The sequence below is a fragment of the Oryx dammah genome, unplaced genomic scaffold (assembly GCF_014754425.2).
Source record: "Oryx dammah isolate SB20612 unplaced genomic scaffold, SCBI_Odam_1.1 HiC_scaffold_5, whole genome shotgun sequence".
Classification (NCBI taxonomy): Eukaryota; Metazoa; Chordata; class Mammalia; order Artiodactyla; family Bovidae; genus Oryx; species Oryx dammah.
Window position 1 is genome coordinate 93716628 of NW_024070189.1, and position 26290 is coordinate 93742917.

Genomic DNA, 26290 nt, shown 5'->3' on the forward strand with positions numbered 1-26290 from the left:
GTCTTATCTGGCTAGGGCCCAGCCGCCTCCATCATTTTGCTTTTACGGAGTTTCTGCTGCTGTGAAAGGAAATGTTTCCTGTCATATCATGGGGCAAGAAATATCACAGCTATCTATGATTCCGGCCCTCCAAATGTGAATTTCTGAATTCAGAAAGTACTCCTTACAGGAGGAACTTAGTCACAGTCATTAGTGATTATAGCCCTCTGGTATGAGCTGGTGGGCCCTAAAGGAATTCAAGAGAGAGAAGAATACCTCTGTAAAAATGCGGGATGCTGGCCCTAGGTAGCTGAGATGCATATGAAAGAAATTACTTCAATAATCCCAAACTCTTGCATCTTCCCATACATGGAAGTGAAAGTAGCATAGAAGAGTGCCACATTCCTTCACTTGGTAATTGGTTTTCCTTAACAATAATCTTTGATGTTCAGATTGCCTGCCCCCTTTGTTGCAAACTTCTTTACAACAACTGACTCCCTCTCCCACCTCCTTGGAACCGTTCCTCAGGGCTACTGAGATGCTGTCTCCTGGGCTCGGAGTCCTAAACATTTCCACCAAATAAAACATTCTCTACTTTCAGCTTGTGATTAATTTTTTTAGTTGACACTATTATGGACTTTCTGTACACAGGGGAGAACTTCTTCACCCCAGGGCCATCTAGCTCCTGCCGCAGGACCTCATGGTCACCTCCTTGGTATAGAGGGTAAGGAGGACGATGCCACGTGGCTCAGCAGTAAAGCCTGTAATGCAAGAGACCCGGGGTTCAATCCCTGGGTCAAGAAGATCCCCTGGAGGGTGGCATGGCAACCCACTCCAGTACTCTTGCCTGGAGAATCCCATGGACTGAGGAGCCTGCTGCTACAGCTAAGTCACTTCAGTTGTGTCCAACTCTGTGCGACCCCATAGACGGCAGCCCACCAGGCTTCCCCTGTCTCTGGGATTCTCCAGGCAAGAGTACTGGGAGCCTGGTGGGCTACAAATCCGTAGGGTTACAGAGTCGGACACGACTGAAGTGACTGACCACGCACACAACTGATTCTAATAAGTTCTGTCCTCCCCATGTTGGCAAGAGGGCATCAGTGAATACCTGAGTTAGATCGCGTCCTTCCTTCGGTTGGAAGCCTCTATTGCTCCCACCTGACTTAGAGTAAACTCCTAAGTCCTCCTCAGGCTCCACAAGGCCCTGCATGCTCTGACCTGTCACCTCACTCTCTTCCCTGTCACCTGCCCTGTCACTCTTCCCATTCGCCACCCTCTCCCCCACCAACTTGCTCTGCTCCTTCCTGTTGTTGTTTGAGCACGTTAGGTACAGTCTTGCCCCAGGGCCTTTGCACTGGCTGTTCCCTCTGCCTGAATTCACATGGCTTCCTCACTCACCCTGTCTTTCAGATCTTTACACAAATCTCACCTTCTTGTTGACCCACCTCCATCCCAACCCCCTGGTTAGTACTGCAACCCCTCCCCAAGCATTTATTTATTTATTTTTTGCCTGGCCATGCCAGGCAGCATGTGGGATCTTAATTCCCACACCAGGAATTGAACCTGAACTCCCTGTACTGGAAGCACAATCTTATCTTAACCACTGGACTGCCAGGAAAGTCTCTCCCCACCCCCTACCCCCCCCACCCCCGCCCACCCAAGCATTTCTTTCTTTTTTAAAATATTTATTTATTTGGCTGTGTTGGGTCTTAGTTGCAGCATGCAGGATCTTTAGTTGCAGTATGAAAACTCTTAATTGCAGCATGTGGGATCTAGTTCCCTGAACAGGGGTTGAATCTGAGCCCCCTGCATTGGGAGAACAGAGTCTTAGCCACTGGACCACAGGGAAGTCCCTCCCCCAGAATTCCTGATGTCCCTTTCCCTGTGTGCTTCTCCCTACAGCCCCTAGAATCTAAAATACTATATAATTTACTTGCTTAACTTGTGTCTCCTTCACTATAATATCTGCACCTCAAAGGCAGGAATTTTTAAATTTTTTACTTCCACACCCATCTCTTTCCTGTCTGACACAATAAAAAGGAAATATTAGGTCTTTGTCCCTGGTTCTTGGCACAGAGCTCCTAAAACTCTTGGAATTTCTGGAGTGATAAGCATGTTTTGTGTACTAATGAGAAGACAGCCTAGGCTGGGGCCCGTAAGTAGCTTCAGTATAGGGCTGATCACCAGAAAGACCAAACCATGATTAGAGGTTTGGAACCATCACTGTATGGCAAGTAGAAGGGGAAAAAGTGGAAGCAGTGACAGATTTTCTTTGCTCGGGTTCCAAAATCACAGACTGTGACTGTAGCCATGAAATTAAAAGACGCTTGCTCCTTGGCAGGAAAGCTATGACAAAACTAGACAGCCTATTAAAAGGCAGAAACATCACTTTGCTGACAAAGGTCCATATAGTCAAAGCTATGGTTTTTCCAGTAGTTATGTGTGGATGTGAGAGTTGGACCATAAAGGCTGAGCATCGGAGAACTGATACTTTTAAATTGTAGTGCTAGAGAAGACTCTTAGAGTCCCTTGGACTACAAGGAGATCAAACCAACCAATCCCAAAGGAAATCAATCCTGAATATTCATTGGAAGGACTGAAATTGAAGCCACCTGATTCGAAGAGCCAACTTATGGGAAAAGACCCTTGATGCTGGGGGAAATTGAGGGCAGGAGGAGGAGGAGGCAGAAGAGGATGAGATGGTTAGATAACATCACGAACTCAATGGACATGAATTTGAGCAAACTCTGGAAGATAGGGAAGGACAGGGAAGCTTGGCATGCTGCAGTCCGTGAAAAGAGTTGGACACGACTTAGTGACTGAACAGCAACAACCATCAGCTTCAGGTTCTGGGAGGGAGCTCCAGAGGGGAAAGGGGCTGGAGACGAGTTAATCACCCGCTGTAACTCGCATCTGGGTTACAGGCTTGGGAATATTAATAGTAACTAAAGAGTTTTGTGGGACTTTCCTGGTCATCGGTGGTTGAGAATCCACCTTCCAATGCTGGAGACATGGGTTTGATCCCTGATTGGGGAACTAAGATCCCACATACCACCTGGCTTGCACGAGGTAATAAAAAGCCCTGCTTGCTGCAGTTAAGACTGATGCAGTGAAATTAAAAAAATATATATATATATATATATATTTTAAAGGATTTCCTGAGTTCTGTGGGGAGGGACAATTGTAGCCTAGTCAAAGTGAAGTACGGGTACCTTGGGGACCTAAGGTGGGGGCAGTCTTGTGAGACTGATCCCTTAAACTGTGGGATCTGCACTGACTCTAGGTAGTTTCAGAACTGAATTGAACTGTGGAGCCTCGTAGAATTGTTTGGTATGGAAAACCTGCACGTCTGCCATTAGAAACAGTAAAAACTGTAAAAAAAAAAAAGTTTCTTTCTTTCCATTTATTGACATACAGCTCTGTATAAATTTAAAGTGTATAACATAATGATTTGACTTACATACATCATGAAATAATTCCCAAGTAAGTTTAGTGAATATCCATCAAAAAAGTCAAAGTGTGAGTCACTCGGTCATGTCTGACTCTTTGAGACTCCATGGACTGTAGCCTCCGTCTATAGTGGATTGCCTCTGTCTACAATGGAGTGGATGCCATTCCCTTCTCCAGGGGATCTTCCCAATCCAAGGATCAAAGCCAGGTCTCCCACATTGCAGGCAGATTCTTCTTTTTTTTAATTTTTTATTTTTAATTGCAGTAGATGTATAATATTAGACTATTTTCAGGTGTACAGCAGCGAGTCAGCATTTTACAAATTATACTCTACCAAATGGTATTATACAATAATGGCTATAATTCTTTATCTGATACAATATAAACTTGTTGCTGTTTTATAAATAGGAGTTTTTAATCTCTTAGTCCCATACGCATAATTTGTCCCATCATACTTCTGTCTCTCCTTTGATAACCATTAGTTTGTTTTCTATATCTGTGTAGTTGCTAAGTCATGTCCAGCTTTGAGACCCCATGGACTGTAGCCTGCCAGGCTCCCCTGTCCATGGGATTCTCCAGGCAAGAATACTGGAGTGGGTAGCCATTCCCTCCTCCATGCAGGCAGAGTCTTTACTGTCTGAGCCATCAGGGAAGTTATCTCATATAAATACAAAGGTAAAGAAATAGGGAAAAACGCTTTTTCCTCATGATGCACACTCAGGATTCACTCTTAATGATTTTCATATATAACATACAGCAAACTTAATCATATTTTAAAATATTTTTTTAATTGATTTACTTCTGGCTGTGCTGGGTCTTCGTTGCCGCACTGGTTTCTCTCTAGTTGCAGCGAGTGGGGGCTACTCTCTGGTTGCGGGCACAGGCTTCTCCCACTGATACCGCTCCTTGTGGCGCGCAGGCTCCACGGCATGTGGGCTGCAGGAGTTGTGGTCCAGAGTCAGTGCAGACCCCACAGTTTAAGGGATCAGTCTCACAAGACTGCCCCCACCTTAGGTCCCCAAGGTACCCGTACTTCACTTTGACCTGGCTACAGTCTTCCTTCCCCACAGAACATAGGAAATCCTTTTAAAAATATACAGTGGTTGTGGTTCAGTAGTTGTGGGCTTCAGTCCAATAGATTGGTTCCTGGGCTCTAGAGCACAGGCTCAATAGTTGTGACGCACGGGCTTAGTTGCTTCGTGGCATGTGGGATCTTCCCGGATCAGGGATCGAACCCATGTCTCCTGCATTGTCAGGCGAATTCTTGACCACTGAGCCACCAGGGAAGCCCAAATTATATGTATTGTGTTGTACATTGCAACTCTAGTTCTTTTTATCTTATAATTAGGAGTTTGTAGTGTTTTGACTGCCTCTGTCCAATTTCCCCTCCCCCCATGCCCTGCTTTTGATAAGCACAAATTTTATCTCTTTTTCTATGATTTTGTTTGTTTTTGGCGTATGGCACAACTTACAGGATCTTAGTTCCCAGAGTTAAGTGAGTGGAAGTCGCTCAGTCTTGTCCAACCCTTTGCAACCCCATGGACTATACAGTCCATGGAATTCTCCAAGCCAGAATACTGGAGTGGGTAGCCTTTCACTTCTCCAGGGGATCTTCCCAACCCAGGGATCGAACCCAGGTCTCAAGCATTGCAGGCAGATTCTTTACCAGTTGAGCCACAAGGAAACTTAGTTCCCAAACCAGGGATTAAACTCGGGCAGTGAAAGCACTAAGTCCTAACCATTGGACTGCTAGAGAATTCCATTTGTTTTTGAAGTGTAATTGACCCACAACACTGTTACTTCCTGTTACACAACATAGTGGTTTGATATTTCTATACATTGCAAAATGATTACCAGATATGTCTAGCTACCATCTGTCACCACATAGAGATATTACACAGTTATTGCCTATATTCCCCACACTGTACATTTCAAACCCCTGACTCATTTATTTTGCAACTGGAAGTTTATACCTCTCAACCTCCCTTACCTATTCTTCCCCCTCTCCCACAGTCTCCCCTCTGGCAACCATCTGTTTGTCCTCTGTATCTTTAACTCTTTTACTGTTCTACTTTAAGAACAGTTCATTTCTGACGCACAGCAGACACCCCGCAGATATTTTTTGAGTACATCCACGGCAGAGTCCAAGTGTCAGCCAGGACTTCTGTCCTGTCTCAGGATTCTTTATGCTGTCTCTTACCCCCAAGAGGTACTTTCCTGTGAACAAGGTGTTCTCCCCCACAACCACGGTCACTGGGTATTCAAAGTCCCCAAACCAAGTCTCATTAGCCAGCTTGGGTCCCACACTCATGCCTGAAACCAATGACTGCAGTCAGACCAATGGAAGGTGCTGATTGGCCCCTGGGATCATGTGGTGCCTCTGGTTTACAGACAGAAATCCGAGAAGTGGATAGGTTCGGGGTGGGGCCCTGGGGGGCCAGCTAGGAACGGTCTTGCCAGATGTGGGAGATGATTGCCACATAGCAATTCTGACAAGTGCCCACTTTACCCACCTTAAGATCCCTCCAAAAGAAAGATGGAAGAATTGGATAAACCATTTTGCAATCCTTAGTGAAAAAACTGATTCAGGTCACTATGACCTTTGGATGAAACTCTTGGTTTATTCTCAGCTGTGATCAGGACCACCCCTTACAGTCAGCTGGGTAAATGAAACAGTCTCCATGCCCAGGCCACAACCCAGACAGATTAAATCAGGAGATAGTGAGATGTGGTGCAGGCTCTGATATTTCATTAAAGCTCCCAGGCAGTTCTTTTTCTTTTTTTTTTCTTTCCTTACTTTTTTGGTGACACCAGAAAGCATGCCGGATCTTAGTTTCCCGACCAGGGATCGAACCTACACCCCCTGCAGTGGAAGCATGGATTCTTAACCAGTGGCCAGCCAGGGAAGTCCCCTCCCCAGGGGTTCTAAAGTAAAGCCAGGGCTGAGAACAGGTGATGAATAGGAAATATGGGGCAAGAGGAGCAAGATAAGGGGACCACAGAGAAGCAAGCCCCAAATCCAGAAGGTGTGGTATTCCCCAACATTCTAGGCTTTTCCTGCCTGAAGGGGTTGGGGAGAGGAGGGAGAACCCAGAGCAGTGGTTCTCAAAGTACATCGCCCATACCAGCAGCATGGCCTGGGAACTTGTTAGAAAAGCAGATTCTCTTGAGTCAGAAGCTCTAAGGTGGGGTTCAGACACTTGTGCTTTAACGGAATATCTAAGACTTCCCAGGTGGCTCACTGGATAAGAATTATTGCAGGGGACACGGGTTCGATTCCTGGTCCAGGAAGATCCCATATGCCTCAGAGCAACTAAGCTCGTGCACCACAACTACTGAAGCCCACTTGCCCAGAGCCTGTGCTCCGTAACAAGATAAGCCATTGCAATGAGAAGCCCACACACGTGCCTGCTCCCTGCAACTAGAGAAAGCCCTCGCAAAGCAATGAAGACCCAGCTCAGCCAAAACACACGCACGCGCACGCACACAAGAGAAAGCCCTCGCAAAGCAATGAAGACCCAGCTCAGCCGAAACACACGCACGCGCACGCACACAAGAGAAAGCCCTCGCAAAGCAATGAAGACCCAGCTCAGCCGAAACACGTGCACGCGCACGCGCACGCACACGATCCAGCGTACTCTAACGCATTTTCCAGTTCTGTAACTACTGGATTAGGATGAAAGGAATTTAGGATTCGTGAAAAACATGCTGTGTGGACCTGGCTGGACCGGATTCAAAGAAACTGAGTATAAACAGACAGTTCTGAGCCAATCAAAAAATTGAGTGCTGACCTGGGTTTTGAGTGATGTCAAGGAATGACTGTTAGTTGTCTTGAGTGTTGTCTTAGTTTGTTTGGGTTCTGTCAAAGAATAGACTGAGTGGTTTATAAACAACAGACATTTCTTTCTCACAGTTCTGAAGGCTGGAAGTTCACGATCAGGGCACCAGCAGACTGAGGGTCTGGTGCGGACCAGTTTCTTGATTCATAGGTGGCTGTTTTTTCTCTGGAGGGAGCTCTCTAGAGTCTCTTTTACAAGGGCACTAATCCAATTCCCTGGTGGCTCGGTAGTAAAGAATCCGCCTGCCAAAGCAGGAGATGCAAGTTCCATCCCTCGGTCAGGAATATCCCCTGGAGAAGGTAATGGCAACCCACTCCAGTATTCTTGCCTGGGAAACCCCATGGACAAAGGAGCCTGATGGGCTACAATCCATGGGGTCACAAAAGATTTGGACATGACTTAGCAACTAAACAATAATAATCCCATTCCTGAGGTCTCCATCCTTGTGACCAAATGACCTTCCAAAGACCACATCTTCTAATACCAGCACATTGGGGATTAGGTTTCTTCCTATGAATTTTGAGGGTATACTGGAATTAGAGATGTGTACTGGAATATGAGAAAGGGAAATGACATTGAGATTCGTTTTAAAATACTTTATCAGGGACTTCCCTGGTGGTCCAGTGGTTAAGAATTCACCTGCCAATGAAGGGGACACGGGTTCAATCCCTGATCTGGGAAGATTCCACATGCTGAGGGGCAACTAAGCCTGTGGGCCACAACTACTGAGCCCACACACTGCAGTGATTGAGCCCATGTGCTCTAGATCCCACGCTCTGCAACGAGGGAAGCCACCCCAATGAGAAGCCCACGGACCACAACCAGAAAGTAGCCTCTACTCACCTCATCTAGAGAAAGCCCACTTGCGGCAACAAAGACCCAGAACAGCCATAAATAAATTAATTTAAATATTTAAATACATGTAAAAATAAATAAATAAGCCATACACTTAAAAAGTAAAATAGAATACTTTGTCAGGGACTTCCCTGGTGGTCCAGTGGCTAAGACCCTGTGCTCTCAGTGCAGGAAGGCCAGGTTTGATCCCTGGTCAGGAAACTAGATCTCACATGCCTCAAAAAGATCCTGAATGCTTCAGCAAAGACTGGAGATCGCATGTGCCACAACCAAGATCCCGCACAGCCAAATAAACAAATAAATATATATTTTTTAAATACCTCATCAAGGGGAAAAAAAGGTTAATGAAACAAACACTATTGAACTCTTGGTGATGGTTGAAACTGGATGAGGGTCTAGAGGATTCTTTTTCATAAGAATTTTAGATTTTTCTCACAAAGTAATTTTTTTTTAACCTTCTTTTTTGGCCCCATCATGTGATTTGCAAGACCTTAGTTCCCTGAACCCATCCCCCCTGAAATGGAAGTGCAGGGTCCTAACCACTAGACCGCCAGGGAGGTTCCTCACAAAGTAATTCACAAAACAGGACAGTTTCAGTGGCAGGAAGGCATGTCATCCCATTCAGGTACTTAGAATTACAACCGCTGTCAGCTGGGATGAAAAATAAAATGGAGAAAGGAGTCAAGATGAGGAGGATTTCCCGAATCTTTTATTATCAATCTCCTTTCCAGACGCAGGGAGTGCCGCAGAGAAACAGATTGAGACCACATCTCCTTACAGCAGCCAGTGGGGCTCAGGGGTCCTGTTCTTCCCAGGTCTGTCAGCCCAGCTTGATGAACAGCAGCAAGGTGGCAAGAATTCCTGGCAGCTGAAATGGGGAAAGAAAGAAACACTGAACCAACATGAGGCATCTCTGGAACCCAAATTTAATACGGAGATACATCGTGATTTAGAAAGGTCAGGGCAGGGTGTGACAGACAGACAGCAGAGGGACTCTCAGGGCCACAGTGGAGGTAATTTGGACTGTTACCACAATAAATCTCATCAGAAGGTAGAAGGAGGAGGCATTTTGTGATGCACGTCAGTCATTCTCCTTTTGTTTTCCCCAGATCTTATCTCCACCCTCTTTTGTTCACCCCCTGGGTCCTGAAAACGACATTTCCCAGAATCCCCTGCTCCCGAGGGTCGCGAAGAGTCAGACACGACTGAGCGACTCACACACACACACGCACGCACACACACACACACACACACACACCTGCTCCCTAAATTCCTGTTAAGTTTGGCCAATAGGAAGTACCAATAGGAGATGGCTGGACAGAAAGAAAGATTGGAATATTCTTTCCCCCACTTCCTCCTCTCTTCTGCCCACCCTGAGCTCTGCAAGATCACAGTTGTGGGCAGATGGCTTCTTATCCTTGACTCTTGCTCTCCCTACCCCTTCAGGCATAAGAAAAGTAAAAGCTTCCTATGTGGCTAGCCCTCATTCTCCTTAACCCTGCTGATACTTCCACAAGGGGCCCCTGAAAACTTTTTTATAATTTTTTTTTAATGTGGACCACTTTTTTTTTAAGTCTTTGCTGAATTTGTCACAATACTGCTTCCATTTTATGTTTTGGGTTTTTGGCCACAAGGCATGTGGGATCTTAGCTCCCTGACCCTAAAAATGTCATAAAAGGACCCTCTAGGACTTCCCTGGTGGTCCAGTGGTTAAGAATACGCCCGCCAACGCAGGGGACACGGGTTCATTCCCTGGTCCGGGAAGATCCCACACGCCGCAGAGCAACTAAGCCTGTGCACCAAAACTACTGAGTCCTTCTCTAGAGCCCGGGGGCTGCAACTACTGAAGCCTGGGTGCCTAGAGCCCTGCTCGGCAACAAGAGAAGCCCCTGGAACTAGAAGCCCGTGCGCTACAAGGAAGAGTAGCCCCTGCTCACCGTAGCTAGAGAAGGCCTATGCACAGCAGCAAAGACACAGCACAGCCAAAACAAACTAACAAATGAATAAAACTAAGGGAAAAGTCATACATGCTATTGCTAAGTCGCTTCAGTCGTGTCCGACTCTGTGTGACCCCATAGACGGCAGCCCACCAGGCTCCCCCGTCCCTGGGATTTGCCAGGCAAGAACACTGGAGTGGGTTGCCATTTCCTTCTCCAGTGCATGAAAGTGAAAAATGAAAGTGAAGTTGCTCAGTCATGTCCGACTCTTGGCAACCCCATGGACTGCAGCCTACCAGGCTCCTCCGTCCATGGGATTTTCCAGGCAAGAGTACTGGAGTGGCGTGCCATTGCCTTCTCCAAAAGTCATACACACACACACACACACACACACACACATATATATATATATATATTTTAATGACTGTGGGGGCTGAATTCTGTTTCTTGCTAGGATCTTGACTGTTTTGACTTCCCTGGGGAGGATAGTGTGATATAGTTTGCAAACAAATATTCAATATAAATGTGTACAATGAAAAAAAATCCATTTTAAAATATGAATCAGACAGATGAGACTCGTCCGTATCTTGGCTGGTGGTAATCTGCAGAAAAACAGTTTTGTGTGAAGCTTCCCAGGTGGCTCAGTGGGTAAAGAATCTGCCTGCTAATACAGGAGACGTAAGAGATACAGCTTCGATCCCTGGATCAGGAAGATCTCCTGGAGAAGGAAATGGCAACCCACTTCAGTATTCCTGCCTGGGGAATCCCATGGACGGAGGAGCCTGGCAGGCTACAGTCCATGGGGTCGCAAAGAGTCAGACACGACTGAAGGGACTGAGCAGAGGCATGAAAAATCAATATGGGGAAAATGTGAGAAAAACTTCCAGGGCTCAAGGGGATGGACATTTTTTCTAATTAACAGCTTTATTGAGATGTAATTCATTTATCATACAATTCACCTTTCTAAAGTGTATAGTTAAGTGGTTTGATTCCTTTACATTTAACGTAATTGCCAAGAAAGTAGGATTTATATCAGCCACTTTGCTATGTTTTCTATTTGCCTTTTTTGTTGCTCTTCTTTTATTCATTCATCACAGCCTTCTGTTCTGTTGGATATTTTCTTTTCAAATGTTTATTTGTTTAGCTGTGTCGGGTCTTAGTTGCAGAATGCAGGCTCTTCACTGCAGCATTCAGGCTTCTCTAATTGTGGTGACTGGGCTTAGCTGCCCCAAGACATGTGAGACCCTAGTTCCCCAACCAGGAATCAAATTCACCTCCCCTGCAATGGAAGGCAGATTCTTAACCACTGGACCACCAGAGAAGTCCCCGTCTGCTGGATATTTTCTAGTGCACCATTCTAATTCCCTTCTTGTTTTCATTATATTTTAAAATAATTTTCTTAGCTGTTGCCCTGAGGAGTACGATGGACATCTTAACTATTCATAATCTAGTTTGGATTAATACTAAATTAATCAGTACCTCTGTCGTCCCCTGCTCTTCTTGCCCCCAATCCCTCTGATGCTGGGAGGGATTGGGGGCAAGAGGAGAAGGAGACGACAGAGGATGAGATGGCTGGATGGCATCACTGACTCGATGGACGTGAGTCTGAGTGAACTCCGGGAGTTGGTGATGGACAGGGAGGCCTGGCGTGCTGCGATTCATGGGGTCGCAAAGAGTCGGACACGACTGAGCAACTGAACTGAACTGAACTGAACTGAATCAGTACCATACAAAAACTTAATTCCTATATAGTTGTGTTTTCTCCAACATGCTTTGTGTTATTCTTGTCATGTAAATTACATGTAAATTAAATCTTCATATAAGCACAGTTTTATGGCTGTTGCTTTATGCAGTTGTCTTATAAATGAGGTAGGAGACTAGCTTTACCAACCATTTCTGTCTTTTGTCACTGCTGTGTCTCAGTGTTCCAAACAGTGCTTGGCACACAGTAAATTAAAAGACCTCGGTGTGTCCCAGAGGAGCTGGAACTTACCTGCATCACTGCTGCCCCCAGACAGCCCCCGCTCAGGTTGGCGCTCTGAGTCTTGGTTATTTTCAGGAGCTTAGGGAAACAGCCCTGGGGAAACAAACATCAAAGTAGGAGGGACCAGGTTAGGGACTAGTGGATTCCAAAGTGAAGTCAAAGTCACTCAGTTGCGTCTGACTCTGCAACCTCATGGACTGTACAATCCATGGAATTCTCCAGGCCAGAATACTGGAGTGGGTAGCCTTTCCCTTCTCCAGGGGATCTTCCCAACCCAAGGAGAGAACCCAGGTCTCCTGCATTGCAGCTGGATTCTTTACCAGCTGAGTTACCAGGGAAGCCCTGGTGGATTCCAAGTCCCCATCAACCCCTACAGGTCAGATTTTTTTTCACAAAGTAATTTATTCATTTTTTTACTTTTACTTTTTTTTTGCCTCACCCACTGCATGTGGGATCTCAGTCCCTTGACCAAGGAGAGAACCCGTGCCCCCTGCAGCGGAAGTGCAGAGTCTTAACCACTATACTGCCAGGAAAGTTCACCAACACAATTTTTATGGAAGTCAGTGGGAGGAATTCCCTGGCAGTCGGGTCGGATAGTTAGGACTCTGCTTTCACTGCTGAGGGTTCAATGCCTGGTCAGGGAAGTAAGAGCCAGCTAGCCCCTCAGTGTAGCCAAAAAAAAAGTCTCTGGCCTCAGGGTCTACCGAGGTGATGCCTGTGTTTCGTGGGTGTTCAATTGATCATTCATGTCCGACTTGCAATCCCATGGACCACAGCCCGACAGGCTCCTCTATCCATGGGATTTTCCAGGCGAGAATACTGGAGTGGGTTGCCATGTCCTCCTCCAGGGGATCTTCCTGACTCAGGGATTGAACCTGGGTCTCCTGCATTTCAGGCAGATTCTTCAAAATCTCCAGTTACCTCCTGGTGGAGGACGTCTGCAGACACGTTGCGTCCATCGCAGTCCACGGTCCCCAGGGATTTACAGCAGCCCCGGGGGTAGGTGTGCCCTGTCACCCTTTCAAAGGAGGAGCCAGAAAAATCTGTGTAGTTCTTCACTCCACAGCACTTGAGCTGCAGAGAGGAGAATAAACACTCTTTCAAATATCGAAATAATCCAAACAATAGAAATCACAGTCACCATGGCTACTGTTGAGAGCAGGCATTATTCCAGGGCCTGTGTTAAACATCGCCCTTTCTCACCCCATCATGGCTCAGAACCCTGCACGACTGTCAGCTCACCTGAGGCAAAAGCTGAACTCTTCACCGTGGCCCACGGGGCCTGCATGATCCTCCGCATCACCTTCTCATCTCCCTGCTAGGCCCCTTGAACTCATCCAGCTGCATACTGGTCTTCTCTCTGTTTCTTTTTTTAAAAATTATTTATTTATTTGTGGCTGTGCTGGGTCTTTGTTGCTGCACGCGGGCTCTTCTCTAGTTGCGATGAGTGGGGCTTACTCTTCATTGCGGTGCACGGGCTTCTCATCGCAGTGGTTTCTTCTGTTGCAGAGCAAAGGCTCTCGGCTCGAAGGCTTCCGTAGCTGCAGCTCTCAGGCTCTAGAGCGAGGGCTCCGTAGCTATGGTGCACGGGCTTAGTTGCCCCTTGGCATGTGGAATCTTCCCAAATCAGGGATCGTACCCGTGTCCCCTGCATTGGCAGGCAAATTCCTATCCACTGTGCCACCAGGGAAGTCCCTCCTGTCTGTCTTTTTCTTTTTTAAATATTGACTGTTTCTTTTTATTGTTTGGTTTTTGCTAAGCAAAGGGGATGAGACGAGATGATGGTGGTGGTGGTTTATCTGCTTCAGTCGTGTCTGACTCTTGCGACCCCATCAACTGCCACCCACCAGCCTCCTCTGTCCATGGGATTTCCCAGGCAAGAATACTGGAGGGGGTTGGTATTTCCTTTTCCATTTCTCTCTGTTTCTTAAGCACACTTAGTAAGTGTCAGCCTCAGAGTCTTTAGATGGCCATTTTTGGAATGCTGTTCCCTCAACTACCTGCATGACTTACTCCCTCACTTCATTCAGGTCTCCAGCCCTGTATCAGTCAGCCAGGCTAAGTGATGCTGCATAACAGACAGGTCCTAGCAGTTCATCTCTCACTTACATGGCATGCTCATCCTAACCTGGCAGGAGAACTCCACTTATTAAGATCTCTCAGGGACTCAGGCTGGTGAAGCAGTCACCATCCAGATGGTTCCACTATTGGGGCAGAAGGAAAAGAAAGGTCTAGAGAGCCCTGCACTGACAATTACATAATTTGGCCAGGAAGTGACTCATATTACTTCTCATTGGCCAGAACTCATCAATGATCCCCAACTAACTATAAAGGACTAGGACAGGCCATCCACTGTGTGTTAAAAATAGATGACAACTAGTATCTAAGAGTAAACAAAATCCTCTCTCTTTCCCTGCCTTGGTTTTCTTCATAACACTTAGCACTCCTGATACCAATGTTTACCTAGTGGTTTCTTGTTTGTCTCCCTACCCAAGTGTCAGTAACACAGAGCAAAGGAGTTTTGTTTTGCACCCTGCTTTGTCCCTAGACACCTGAATACTGCCCAGCACACAGTAAGTTCAACAAAGATTCATGGAAGGACAGCCACCTAAATGTCCATAGACAGAGGAATGGATAAAGAAGATGTGCTACATATATACGATGGAATACTACTTAGCCATAAAAAGAATGAAATAATGCCATTTGTAGAAATACAGATGGACCTAGAGATTATCATACTAAGCAAAGCAAGTCAGAGAAAGGCAAGTGTCATATGACATTGCTTAAATGTGGAATCTAAAGAAAAAGTAATACAAATGAAGTTACAAAACAGATAAATATAGATATAGAAAACAAACTTATGGTTATCAGAGGAGGGATAAATTAGGAGTTTGGGAATTAGCAGATACACACTGCTATATATAAAATAGATAAACACAAGGACCTACTGTATAGCACAGAGAACTGTATTCAATATCTTATAATAAACTATAATGGAAAAGAATATGAAAAAACTATGTCTGCTGTATAACTGAGTCACTTTAGTATATACCAGAAACAAACACAAAATTGTGAATTAACTATACTTAAATTTAAAAAGATTAGTGGAAGAACTGTATGAATGAATGAGAGGTACTTTCCACTATCTCAAACTTCAGAAGCCAAAACAGGGATGCAGGCAAGTCCCCTACCCATCAAGTGATGCCTCCAGAGCCTGAACTTGACCCCATACCGGTTCCTGGGCCCCAAACTCAGACAGAAAACATTCCTACAAACAGGCGATGGCTTTTCCCTTTCACATGCTTCCTGGCCTCACAGACCCTTCTCAACTATCTGCCTTGAAAGCTTAGATGACACGTGGAGGCCGGTCCTGCTCTTTAAACACGAAGACTAAAGAAATAAATCCTGGGGACTTCCCTGGTGGTCCCGTGATTAAGAATCTGCCTTCCAAGGCAGGGGACGCAGGTTCGGTCCCTGGTTGGGGAACTCTGATCCCACATGCCATGGGGCAACTAAGCCACAGCGCCTCAACTGTTGATCCCGTGTACTACAACTGGAGAGAAGTTGGCTCATCACAATGAAAGATCCCAAATACTGCAACGAAGACCCAATGTGGCCAAATAAATAAATGCATATTAAAAAAGGAAATAAATCCTAACACCTCACACCCTGCTGATGGGAATATAAAATGAGCAGTTGCTGTGGAAATCAGTTCCTCAAAAAAAATTAAATGTAGAATTATCAGATGATCCAGCAATTCCATTTCTGGACATACACCTAAAAGAATGGAAAACAGAGACTCGGAGAGATATTTGTACACCTGTAAACCCAAGTGTCCATTGACAGTGTGTGTGTACTGCTAAGTTGCTTCAGTCGTGTCCAGCTCTTTGCAACCCCATGGAAAAGCCTGCCAGGCTTCTCTATCCATAGCATTCTCCAGGCAAGAACACTTGAGTGGGTTGCTGTGCCCCCGTCCAAGGGATCTTCTTGACCTGGGGATCGGACTCTCGTCTCTTATGTTTCCTGCATTGGCAGGTGGGTTCTTTACCACTAGCGCCACCTGGGAAGCCCCTGTCCATGGACAGAGAAATGGATAAATAAAATGTAGTCCACCCATACAAAGGAATATTATTCAGCCTTAAAAAGGAAGGAAATTCTGACACCTGCTATACCATGGATGAACCTGGAGAATGCTTAGTGAAATAAGCCAGACACAAAAAGACGAGTACTGCAAGATTCCACTTAGACAAGGTTCCTGTGTCTGAGCATACTCAGTTGCTCAGTCATGTCCGACTTTGCAACACTACGGACTGTAGCCCGCCAAGCTCCTCTCTCCATGGGATTCTCCAGGCAAGAATACTGGAGTGGGTGGCCATTTCCCTCTCCAGGGGGTCTTCCTGACCCAGAGATAGAACCTGCCTCTCCTGCATTGCAGGCAGATTCTTTACCAAGCCCATATGAGGTCCCTAGACTCTTGAGAGTCCCTTGGACTGCAAGGAGATCCAACCAGTCCATCCTAAAGGAAATCAGTCCTGAAGGGTCATTGGAAGGACTGATGTTGAAGCTGAAACTCCAGTACTTTGGCCATCTGATGTGAAGAACTGACTCATTTGAAAAGACACTGATGCTGGGAAAGATTGAAGGTGGGAGGAGAAGGAGATGACAGAGGATGAGATGGTTGGATGGTATCACCAACTCAATGGACATGGGTTTGAGTGAACTCCAGGAGTTGGTGATGGACAGGGAGGCCTGGCGTGCTGCAGTACGTGGGGTCACAAAGAGTTGGACACGACTGAGCAACTGAACTGGAGTCATATTCCCAGAGCATTGTAGAATGGAGGGTGGTGGCTGCCTGGGGCTGAGGGAGGGAGAAGGAGCCTTTGTGGTTAAAGGGGACAGTTTCAGTTGTGGAGAGGCAGGCTGGCGATGGTTGCACAACCATGTGAATGTGCTTCATGCCACCAAACTGAGCAATTAAAAATGGTTAAGACGGTAAATTTATGTTATGTATCTTTTATTAATGTGAATCTCACCTTCTCCATGACCAAATTCCATCGCATGGAATAGTCATCTGACTCCTTGTAACCTCTGTAATTCTTTCTCAGGGTCATGAAGTTGTGCTCCAAGGCCACTTCTCGAACCTCAGCGATGAAACGGGGAGTGGTGAGCACAGAAAACAGCAAGGTGCCCATTTGGTGAGGTTTCTTGGGGACTCAGGGTGGGGGCGGGGAAGGGGACTTCCCGTCTGCTTCCTTCCTGGCCCCTCCACCAGCCAGGGGTCCGCGCTGAGGGAGGAAGAACTCAGGCTACCGTCGGGCCTGCCCCCCACCCGCCAGAGGGACACAAGCAAGAGCGTGGGTGTGGAGCCCAGCTCATCTGGCTGCGTTCATCCTCGCAAACCGTTTTGAATCATCTGCTCTTTTGAATCGCCCACTCGCCCGCTACGCCCCCGACTGGGTTGCAATTCGATTAGGGACTTGAAAATCATCTTTAGCAACTGAATCTCTCTCTCTGCACAAAAGGCGCGACTTTAATTTTCTGTATGCGTGTGTGTGTGTGTGCGTGTGTCTGAATAGAGGTTTAAATTTAAAACCTTTTTTCCCCCCCAAAGAGGTAAAATAATCCCAGGGTTCAAAATTCATAAAGCACAGACGGTAAATCATGAAAAGTCTCCCTCCCACTTTTTTATTCCAGCCGACAAGTTTCTCCCACTCCATCACAGGGTTACATTGTCCTGTGTCCCCAAAGAGATACACTATGTGTGTCAAAGCAAAGAGTACTCTCCTTATTGTTCTTGCTTCATACTACTCTCTGTCTCACTGTTCGGCATCCGGCTACTCTCATCATTCGGCGTCCGGCTGTTTTCAGCAAGCGCATTAGCGGCTCTTCGTAGCCTGCTCAAGTCCCGGGGGCTTCGCTTATTTCTGTGTCCGGGAGCCTGACTTCCCGCTGCCAACGACCAAGGTTCTCTACGTGGCCTCTCAGTACGCATGCGCCCTGGGAGCAGCCCTTAAACAATGACTGATGAGAGGCGGTGGATCAATACTGCAGCTTCCTCGCCCCTTGGGTGGGGAAAATAGTTGCGTGCTCTTTGCGTCCCAACCAGGATTGATCCCAGTTGTGCCGTGTAAGCTTTTAGGGGCTACATTCCCTTCCCTGCCTCACTGCTCATGCCCCCTACTGGTGCTTCTTGGGATCATCACTCAAACCAGGAGCCTTCAAATCCTTGTCTCAGGGTGGGCCTCGCCGGAGGTAAACAAGAACTACGTTCTGGAGAATGTAGCCTCTGTACATAGAGCCTCCTCCTTCCTTCTTTCCAGCTGCATCAGGCTCCCTTGTCTGGATTATTATAAATTATAATCCCCTGCCCCCAAACTGATGCTCCACTAGGACAGAAGCGATCTTTTGCACATCCTGGTATATGTATGCTGCCCACAAACAAGCCTAACCTTGGATAATTCCTAGAGACCGGATGGTTGGGTCAAAGCATACGTGCTTCGCCATTTTGATGGATATTGCTAAACAGCCCTCTATTTTGAACTCATTTCAAAACCGCAACAATTTTCACAGCGTTTCCCATTACCATCCCCCGCAAGTCTCACGGCAAATGCGAGAGAGGGGTCAGATTAACCCAGCAGATTTTTTGAGGACAGCCTTGGCGGAGAGGGCTGAGGTTTTTGGCTTTTGCACCCTATCTCTAGAGACTCAGTCTCCCACCGTCACCAGATCTTGGAGGGCGTGGGTGCCTGGCGGGGGCGGGGTGGGGGTGGGGCTCTGTTGGTTCCATCTATTTCTAATGTGGAGTGGGAGAGGCCGTACTGTACTTACAACCGGGAAGAAGGCAAGGACCACCGTGGCAGCCGTGATTTCCACAACGAGGATGATAGCCATGACCAAGAAGCACTGGAAGACACGGAGCGGGGCGGGGGTGTGGCGGGGGGAGGCTGGGAGCCTGCTGGGAGTCCTCCCACGGCCACCCCACCCCCAGGCCACCCTGTAGCCTCTCCAGCTTGAAAGACTTCACACCTGGCGTTGGGTGGTGGTGGGGTGGGAGGTGGGGTGGGGGGTGGGGGTAACAGGGTGGGGAGGTTTGGGGGGATTTTATTTCTTCCTTGTGTCATTTTCCTGGATGTCATCCAGGATGCTGGCAGTGGGGTATTCTTAAGAGCTAATAGCTAGAACCCCATTTCATGTCCAGCACTTTCTGGGAGTCCCAGAGCCCTAAGAGGGGACTTCTGACTGTGTGTGCGGAAAGCAGGTCCTGAGTATGTGCTAAGTCACTTCAGTTGTGTCCGACTCTTTGCGACTCCATGGGCTATACCCCGCCGGGCTCCTCTGTGCATGCGCTTCTCCAGGCAAGAATACTGCCCTGGGTTGCCATGCCCTCCTCCAGGGGGATCCTGAATTTCCTGCACTGGCAGTGTGGTTCCTTCGCACTAGCACCCATCTATAGTCCAGATAGCAGGGACGATAGAAGAGCAGGAGGGACAGTGGGGACAGAGAACAGAGGCAGGAGGACATTCCCCAGCGGTCCAGTGGTTAGAACTCCATGCTCTCACTGCCGAAGGCCCAGGTTCAACCCCTGGTCAGGGGACTAAAATCCCACAACCTATGCTTTGTGGCCAAAAAAGGAAAAGTTGCCGGGAGAAAAAGCAGGGCCAATAAATCTCAGATATGTAAATTGGCGGGAGGGGTGATAAGACTGAAGGGGAGATGCCAGATGACAGGTGGATGAGCGCCAGGGAGAAAATATCAACATATGCTGCCTCATGTTTCCGATGAAATTCACATGTCTAGGGGGAAACAGTGGGAAATACTGTGAAGAGAAGGGGTATCCAAGAAAGGTCAGCTACTGGTCTCCTTTCAACTATTTCTACCTATGCCTATTATTATTATCAGCCCCATGGACAGCAGATCAAACCAGTTAGTCCTAAACGAAATCAACCCTGAATACTCATTGGAAGGACTGATGCTGAAGCTGAAGCTCCAGCACTTTGGCCACCTGATTCGAAGAGCTGGCTCATTGGAAAAGATTCCGATGCTGGGAAAGATTGAGGGCAAGAGGAGAAGGGGGCGAGAGAGGATGAGATGGTTGGATGGCATCACCGACTCAATGGACATGAGTTTGAGCAAACTCTGGGAGATGGTGAAGGACAGGGGAGCCTGGTGTGCTGCAGTCCATGGAGTCGTAAAGAGTCAGATACAACTGAACAACAGCAATAGTATTTCCCAACCTCTGGGTGAGTGAGGCATCCAGAAGACAGATAGCTTGGCATTGAAAAGTCCTATTGGTGACTTCTTCAGAATCTGTCCTGAGTTTACCCACTTCTAATGCTCTCCAGGGCCCCACTGGGTCTAGCCCAGACTATCTCCCATCAGGACAAACACAGTCCCTTCCACTCTGGTCCTTCCCTCACGGTGTTCCCTCCACAGCCACCAGAGGGCGCATCTGTCAGGGCACAACTCTTCTCAGATCCCTCCCTGGCTCCCAGTGCCATCAAAAGGACTTTACTTTTGTGGATGAGGTCTCAGAGGATTTGGATGGACCGGAGGCCAAGGGTAAAGTCGATTGAACTTGCCACTGGGTTGGACTGTGGTGTGAGAGAGAAGACTCTTTGATCCCTCCAAGTTAAACTATGGATAAAATAGTGCCCACAGGGACTTCCCTGGAGATCCAGTGGTTAAAATTCTGATTCCACTGCAGGGGGAGCAAGTTCCAGCACCATATGCTGGGCTTTAAGGCTAAAAAAGCAAAAAGTGACCCCCCCCCATGCTATTGATCCTGTATGCATCCCAGACAGCATATTATAAAGCAGAGACATCAGTTTGCAGACAAAGGTCTGTATAGTCAAAGCTATGGTTTTTCCAGTAGTCATGTATGGATGTGAGAGTTGGACCATAAAGAAAGCTGAGCCCTGAAGAATTGATGCTTTTGAACTGTGATGCTGGAGAAGACTCTTGAGAGTCCTTTGGACTGCAAGATCAAACCAGTCAATCCTGAAGGAAATCAACCCTGGATATTCATTGGAAGGACTGATCCTGAAGCTGAAGCTCCGATACTTCAGCCACCTGATGCGAAGAACCAACTCATTGGAAAAGACCCTGATGCTTGGAAAGATTGAGGGCAGGAGGAGAAGATGGTCACAGAGGATTAAATGGTTGGATGACACTACCAACTCGATGGACATGAGTTTGAGCAAACTCTGGGGGATAGTGAAGGACAGGGAAGTCTGGGGTGCTAGAGTCCACAGGGTTGCCAAAGGTCAGACACAAACATGACTGAGAGACTAAACAACAACATCCTATGGGAGAGAAAATGAAATATTGCAGGCACAGGACTGGTTCAATAAATACTTGTTGAATGAAGTAATCAAGAAAACGAGATGATAGATATTCAGGGAGGTGGAGAGTGAGGATGGATTCTTTAAGAGTGGGGGATGTTGACTCCCTAGGAGATAGCTAGAGCAAGGATCACCTTGAAATCTCTAAATCAAAACCACTGGAATTTTACAGCAACACAGTAGGGGAAGATGCTGGAGGCGGGGACTTTCCTGGTGGTCCAGTGGTGAAGAATCTTCCTTCAATGCAAGAAATGCCAGTTTGATCCCTTGTCTGGGCTCTAAGATCCTACACACCACAGAGCAACTAAGATGCTGTGCTCCAACTAGAGAAGCCCTTTGGCCACAAGGAAAGATCCTACCTACCCCAACCAAGACCAGACAGAGCCAAAAAAAAAAAAAAAAAGAGAGAGAGAGAGAGAGTGCTTGTTTAAAAACAAAACAAAAAAGGTATGGAGACAGATTCAACTTAAAATGGGATGATTGGTTCAGACAAGATCGTAAGAGAAGTGGGAGTGGGGACTCTGGGAGCTGGACGCTGGGGAGACATTTGGCCAAGGCGACACGTGAGAAAGAGTAAGACACGTAAAATCTGTGACGTGATCTGATTGATGATCATGCTCAGAATATTCCTACTCCATGCATCTGACCGTGTACTTGTGCTGCATGGCAATTACTGTAGTGTTGTATTCACGGGGGACATATACATGGGCCAACAGCACAGAGCAGTGTGCCCAGAGCAGACCTGAGCATAACGGAAACTAGCAAAGACAGAGGAGGACTGGATGGGCCAGGCGGTAAGTGCGACAGTATGTCACACAACCAAGAAGAAAAGGAAAATAAATCAGATCCCTACCTCACACCACACACACACACAATCAAACTCCCAAAGACTGAAGAGCTAAGAGTGAGAAAGGAAGACTTGGAATCATGGGAAGAAAACCAGGAGGGTATAATTTATGCACTTGGGTGGGGGAGGGGTTCTAAATGAGACCCATCATAAAGAATAAGACGGGATTCCCCTGTGGTGCAGTGGATAGGAACCTGCTTGCCAGTGCATAGGACTCGGGTTCAATCCCTGGTCCGGGAAGATTCCACATGCCCCAGAGCAACTAAGCCTTGCACCACAACTACTGAGCCCACACGCTGCAACTCCTGAAAACTAGAGCCTGTCCTCCATCCACAAGAGAAGCCTGAACAGAGAGTAGCCCCCCGCTTGCCACTAGAGAGACGCACGCAGCGATGAAGACTGAACACAGCCACAAATAAACAACTTTTTAAAGTCATTTAAAAAAGAAAAAGATGTTTGCATCTGGTATTCTGAAAAAGACACCATAAGCACTATAAAAAAGGAAACATCAAAGGAGTTTAGAACACCCGCAAGGAAGACATGACGGAGGAGTTGTGGGGTCTGTGTGCAGATGCAACTTACAAACAAGAGGGTGCCTCTGCTTTCCTTGGCTGCTCCATGCCACCTGGCGAAGCCAAGCAACACCGTGACGCTGCCCATCACCAGGCACAGGTAGCCAACATGAAACAGGTATGCAGAGGACAGCCCGAGGACCTTGGTCAGGACAGCCCCTCTGAAATTCACACAGATGCTCACACCAATGAGGATCATGCCAGAGAGCTTTAGAACAGAAAACAGGGGAAAGCAATCTGTTAGTTGTATACAAATCAAACTCCTGGAGGAGGCAACAAGGGCCAATAAAATCAGCAAAAGCATTTCAAAACTCATAATGCCCAGAGTTGGTGAGGATGTAGAGAAATTTTCCATACACTGCTGCCAGGCAACAGCCTTTTTTGAGGGAAGGGGCAGGAGGATATTTTGTAATTGGCATTTTAAACCTTCAAGATTTTGTGGTAAAACTTTTTACCCAGAAATTCCATCTCTGGACATTCAACCTAGGAAAAATAGTCACATATGATGAGCCTCAGAACCAGGGAAAAATGTTGGAAATAATTGAAGCAACCAGTAATACAGATTGGGTAGGTAAATCATGGTACCGCCTTGCAATGGGATCCTAGACAGTTATTTTAAATGATGCTTATAAGACAGAGGGTGGCACATTTTTTTTTTTGAAAAGTCCCCAACATTGTGAGCTTTGCAGGCCATACATTCTCAATTGAAACGACTCAGCCAGTGTATCGGATTGCAGCCACACATGTGCATGCATGCATGCTCAGTCACTTCAATTGTGTTTGAACTTTTGCGACCCCATGGACTGTAGCTGCCAGGCTCCTCTGTCCATGGGATTCTCCAGGCAAGAATACTGAAGTGGGTTGCCATGCCCACCTCCAGGGGATCTTCCCAACCCAAGGATCGAACCCACGTTTCACACGGCTCCTCCCGCATTGCAGGCAGATTCTTTACTGCTGAGCCACCTGGGAAGCCAAGCCATACACAATTCATAAACAAATTTATTTACAAATAAATTGTATCTGTTTACAACATTGTACTTCACCGACTTCTGTTGTAGGACCATGTTTATTGATACACAAAGATGTTTTAAAGGCCTATATTTAAAAAAAAATAGATTGTCAGCAGTCATAGTCCTTGGTATTTATCTCACAGAGTTGAAAACTTATGCTCACATAAAAACCTGCACATGGATGTTTCTAGCAGCTTTATCCATAGCTGCCAAAACTTGGAAGCCACCAAGATGGCCTTCAGCATATGAATGGGTAAATAAACTATGGTACATCCAAACAATGGACTACTGGCACTAAAAAAAGCATGAGCTGTCAAAGCCGGGAAAAGACATAGAGGAAGCTTACAGGCATATTGCTGTTGGAAGAAGCCAATCTGAAAGGGCTACATGGTTTATGATTCCAAGCATATGAAATTCTGGAAAAGGCATAACTATGGAGACAGAAGGAAGGTCAGTAGTTGCCAGGGACGGGGGGCGGGGGGGTGGTGACAGGTGAAGCATAGAGGATTTTTAGGGCAATGAGACTATTCATACGATGCTGACATGGTAGATACACTTGTGAAAAGCCATAGGAGGTACACCAGGAAGTCCCTGGCAGTTCAGTAGTTAGGACTCCATGCTTGCACTGCAGGGGGCACGGGTTCGATCCCTGGTTGGGGACCTAAGATCCTGCAAGCTGGAAGGCACGGCCGACAGAGAAGACAACATACAATGTACAAGGTTATAATGATAGCAGTGTCTTGCCTGCATCCTCAGTCGTGTCCGACTTTTTGCAGCCTGGTAGACTGTAACGTGCCAGGCTCCTCTGTCCATGGAAATTTTCAGGCAAGAATACTAGAGTGGGTTGCCATTTCCTCCTCCAGGCGATCCCGACCCAGGGACAGAACTCTTGAATCTCTTGCAGATTCTTTACCACTGTGCCACCTGGGAAGCCCCTGATATCAGTGTAGGTTCATTATAACAAATGGACCACTCTGATTTGGAATGTTGACAGCAAAGGAGGCTGTGCATGCGTGTGGGGCAGGGCTTACGCGCGAAGTCTTGGTACCTTCTGTTCGATTTTGCTGTGAACCTAAAAGTTCTCTAAAAAGAAGTCTATTTGAAAGGAGGAAAAACTTACAATTTTTCAAAAGAGGAAAAAAAATGAAGATTGTAAAGCAGTCGCATACCACGTTTGTGTTGCTGTTTTTAAAGGTACATAGAAAGGTCTGGAAGGATATAATAATGATATTTATTGAGCCATGTTCCCATGACAGGCATCAGCCTTTTAAATGCGTTATCTTGTTTAATTCCCATCAAAATGATGCCACACAGGTGAAGAGAGTAGGAGTAGTATTTAATTTCCTTCTCTTTCCTGGCAACCTTTCCTTACACAGTCTTACTGTTAAAAACAAAGACTGCTTCAGGAGTGCACATTTCAGGTTACTTTTTTTAAAAAATTTGTTTGCCCCAGGTCTTAGTTGTGGCATGTGAGATCTAGTTCCTGGACCAAGGATCAAACCCGTGCCCCCTGTATTGGGAGCACAGGATCTTAACCACTGGACCATCAGGGAAGTCCCATGGGTTACTTTGTAGTAAGAAAAAAAAATGGTTTGAAAAATGTAAAGAACCAAGAGCAGAACCATTCTCTCCTGCCTTTCCAAACAACTTTCATTTTCTGCAGGGTTTGCCTTAGAGCTGAGTTCTTCCACCATTGACCCTCAGGTCCCCCAGAGTACACAGTTCTGCTTGATTTAGCAGCTCTGGGTTGGTGGAGGCGACGCCTGTTCCCAATGCATCCTGCTCCTCGTCTGTCTGCCCTACATCCCTCCTGGGTCCCTGGGGACCACAGATCCGGATGCCAGCGAATTTGGATCAACTTATTTCTGTCTTTGAAGGAGCCAGCCATGGAGGAAGGGCTGCAAAGCCCCAGGGTCCAGGTTGTGACACACTTACAGCAGTAACACCACTGAAGAAAAAAAAACAGTTTCTTCAAGGAATAATATGGAGTGTGCGTTTCAGCCATGCCAGCCAGACTGGGGTGCCCTGACCGGTTAAGTCAGCATCTTCCTAAACCTCTGGGCTCCTGTTTCCCAAGATGGTAGAGGTCTGGGGAGTGGGGTGGGGTTACCAAAGCTGACTTGCTCTGCCCCTCTCTCTCCTGGCTGCCTGATCCCCAGCTGGGGAGGGGCCCCAACAACTGCCCCTCTTCAGTCACAGCCTTTATCACATCACAATCAGATGCTGGAGCGAGGCTCCCAGCGCTAGGGAAGCGAGTGCCTGGAACTGCACCCTGCTGGTTCTTCATCAGGAATGGAGAAGTCACTCTGTTACGCCCCGCCCCCAGATGCGGACCTACAAGGATAATGCGGACCTACAAGGATAACGTTATAGTGGTCAACATTATTGACCACTCAGGTGGTTGATGCCCCTGCTGACTGGGGCCTCCAAGTGGATACGTGTGTGGGCTGTCCAACTCATGGCTGTGTTCCCACAG

General features: G+C 46.9%; 1 protein-coding gene across 2 annotated transcripts; it reads right to left on the minus strand.

The window, feature by feature from the left end:
* Positions 1 to 8844: 8844 nt before the first annotated feature.
* On the minus strand, positions 8845 to 25819 carry TSPAN16 (tetraspanin 16). 2 transcript variants are annotated; one of them, XM_040240649.1, is made up of 8 exons: positions 25759 to 25819; positions 24022 to 24029; positions 22815 to 23012; positions 18873 to 18947; positions 17078 to 17185; positions 12966 to 13118; positions 12054 to 12137; positions 8845 to 8991 (listed from the first exon to the last, which is right to left on the minus strand). In XM_040240649.1, exons 1-8 carry the CDS (start codon positions 25817 to 25819, stop codon positions 8944 to 8946), a joined length of 735 nt encoding a protein of 244 aa, XP_040096583.1. In that variant the 3' UTR covers positions 8845 to 8943. The 2 variants fall into 2 exon arrangements, with proteins under 2 accessions (XP_040096583.1, XP_040096584.1); XM_040240650.1 differs by lacking the exon at positions 18873 to 18947.
* Between the last annotated feature and the right edge of the window lie 471 nt (positions 25820 to 26290).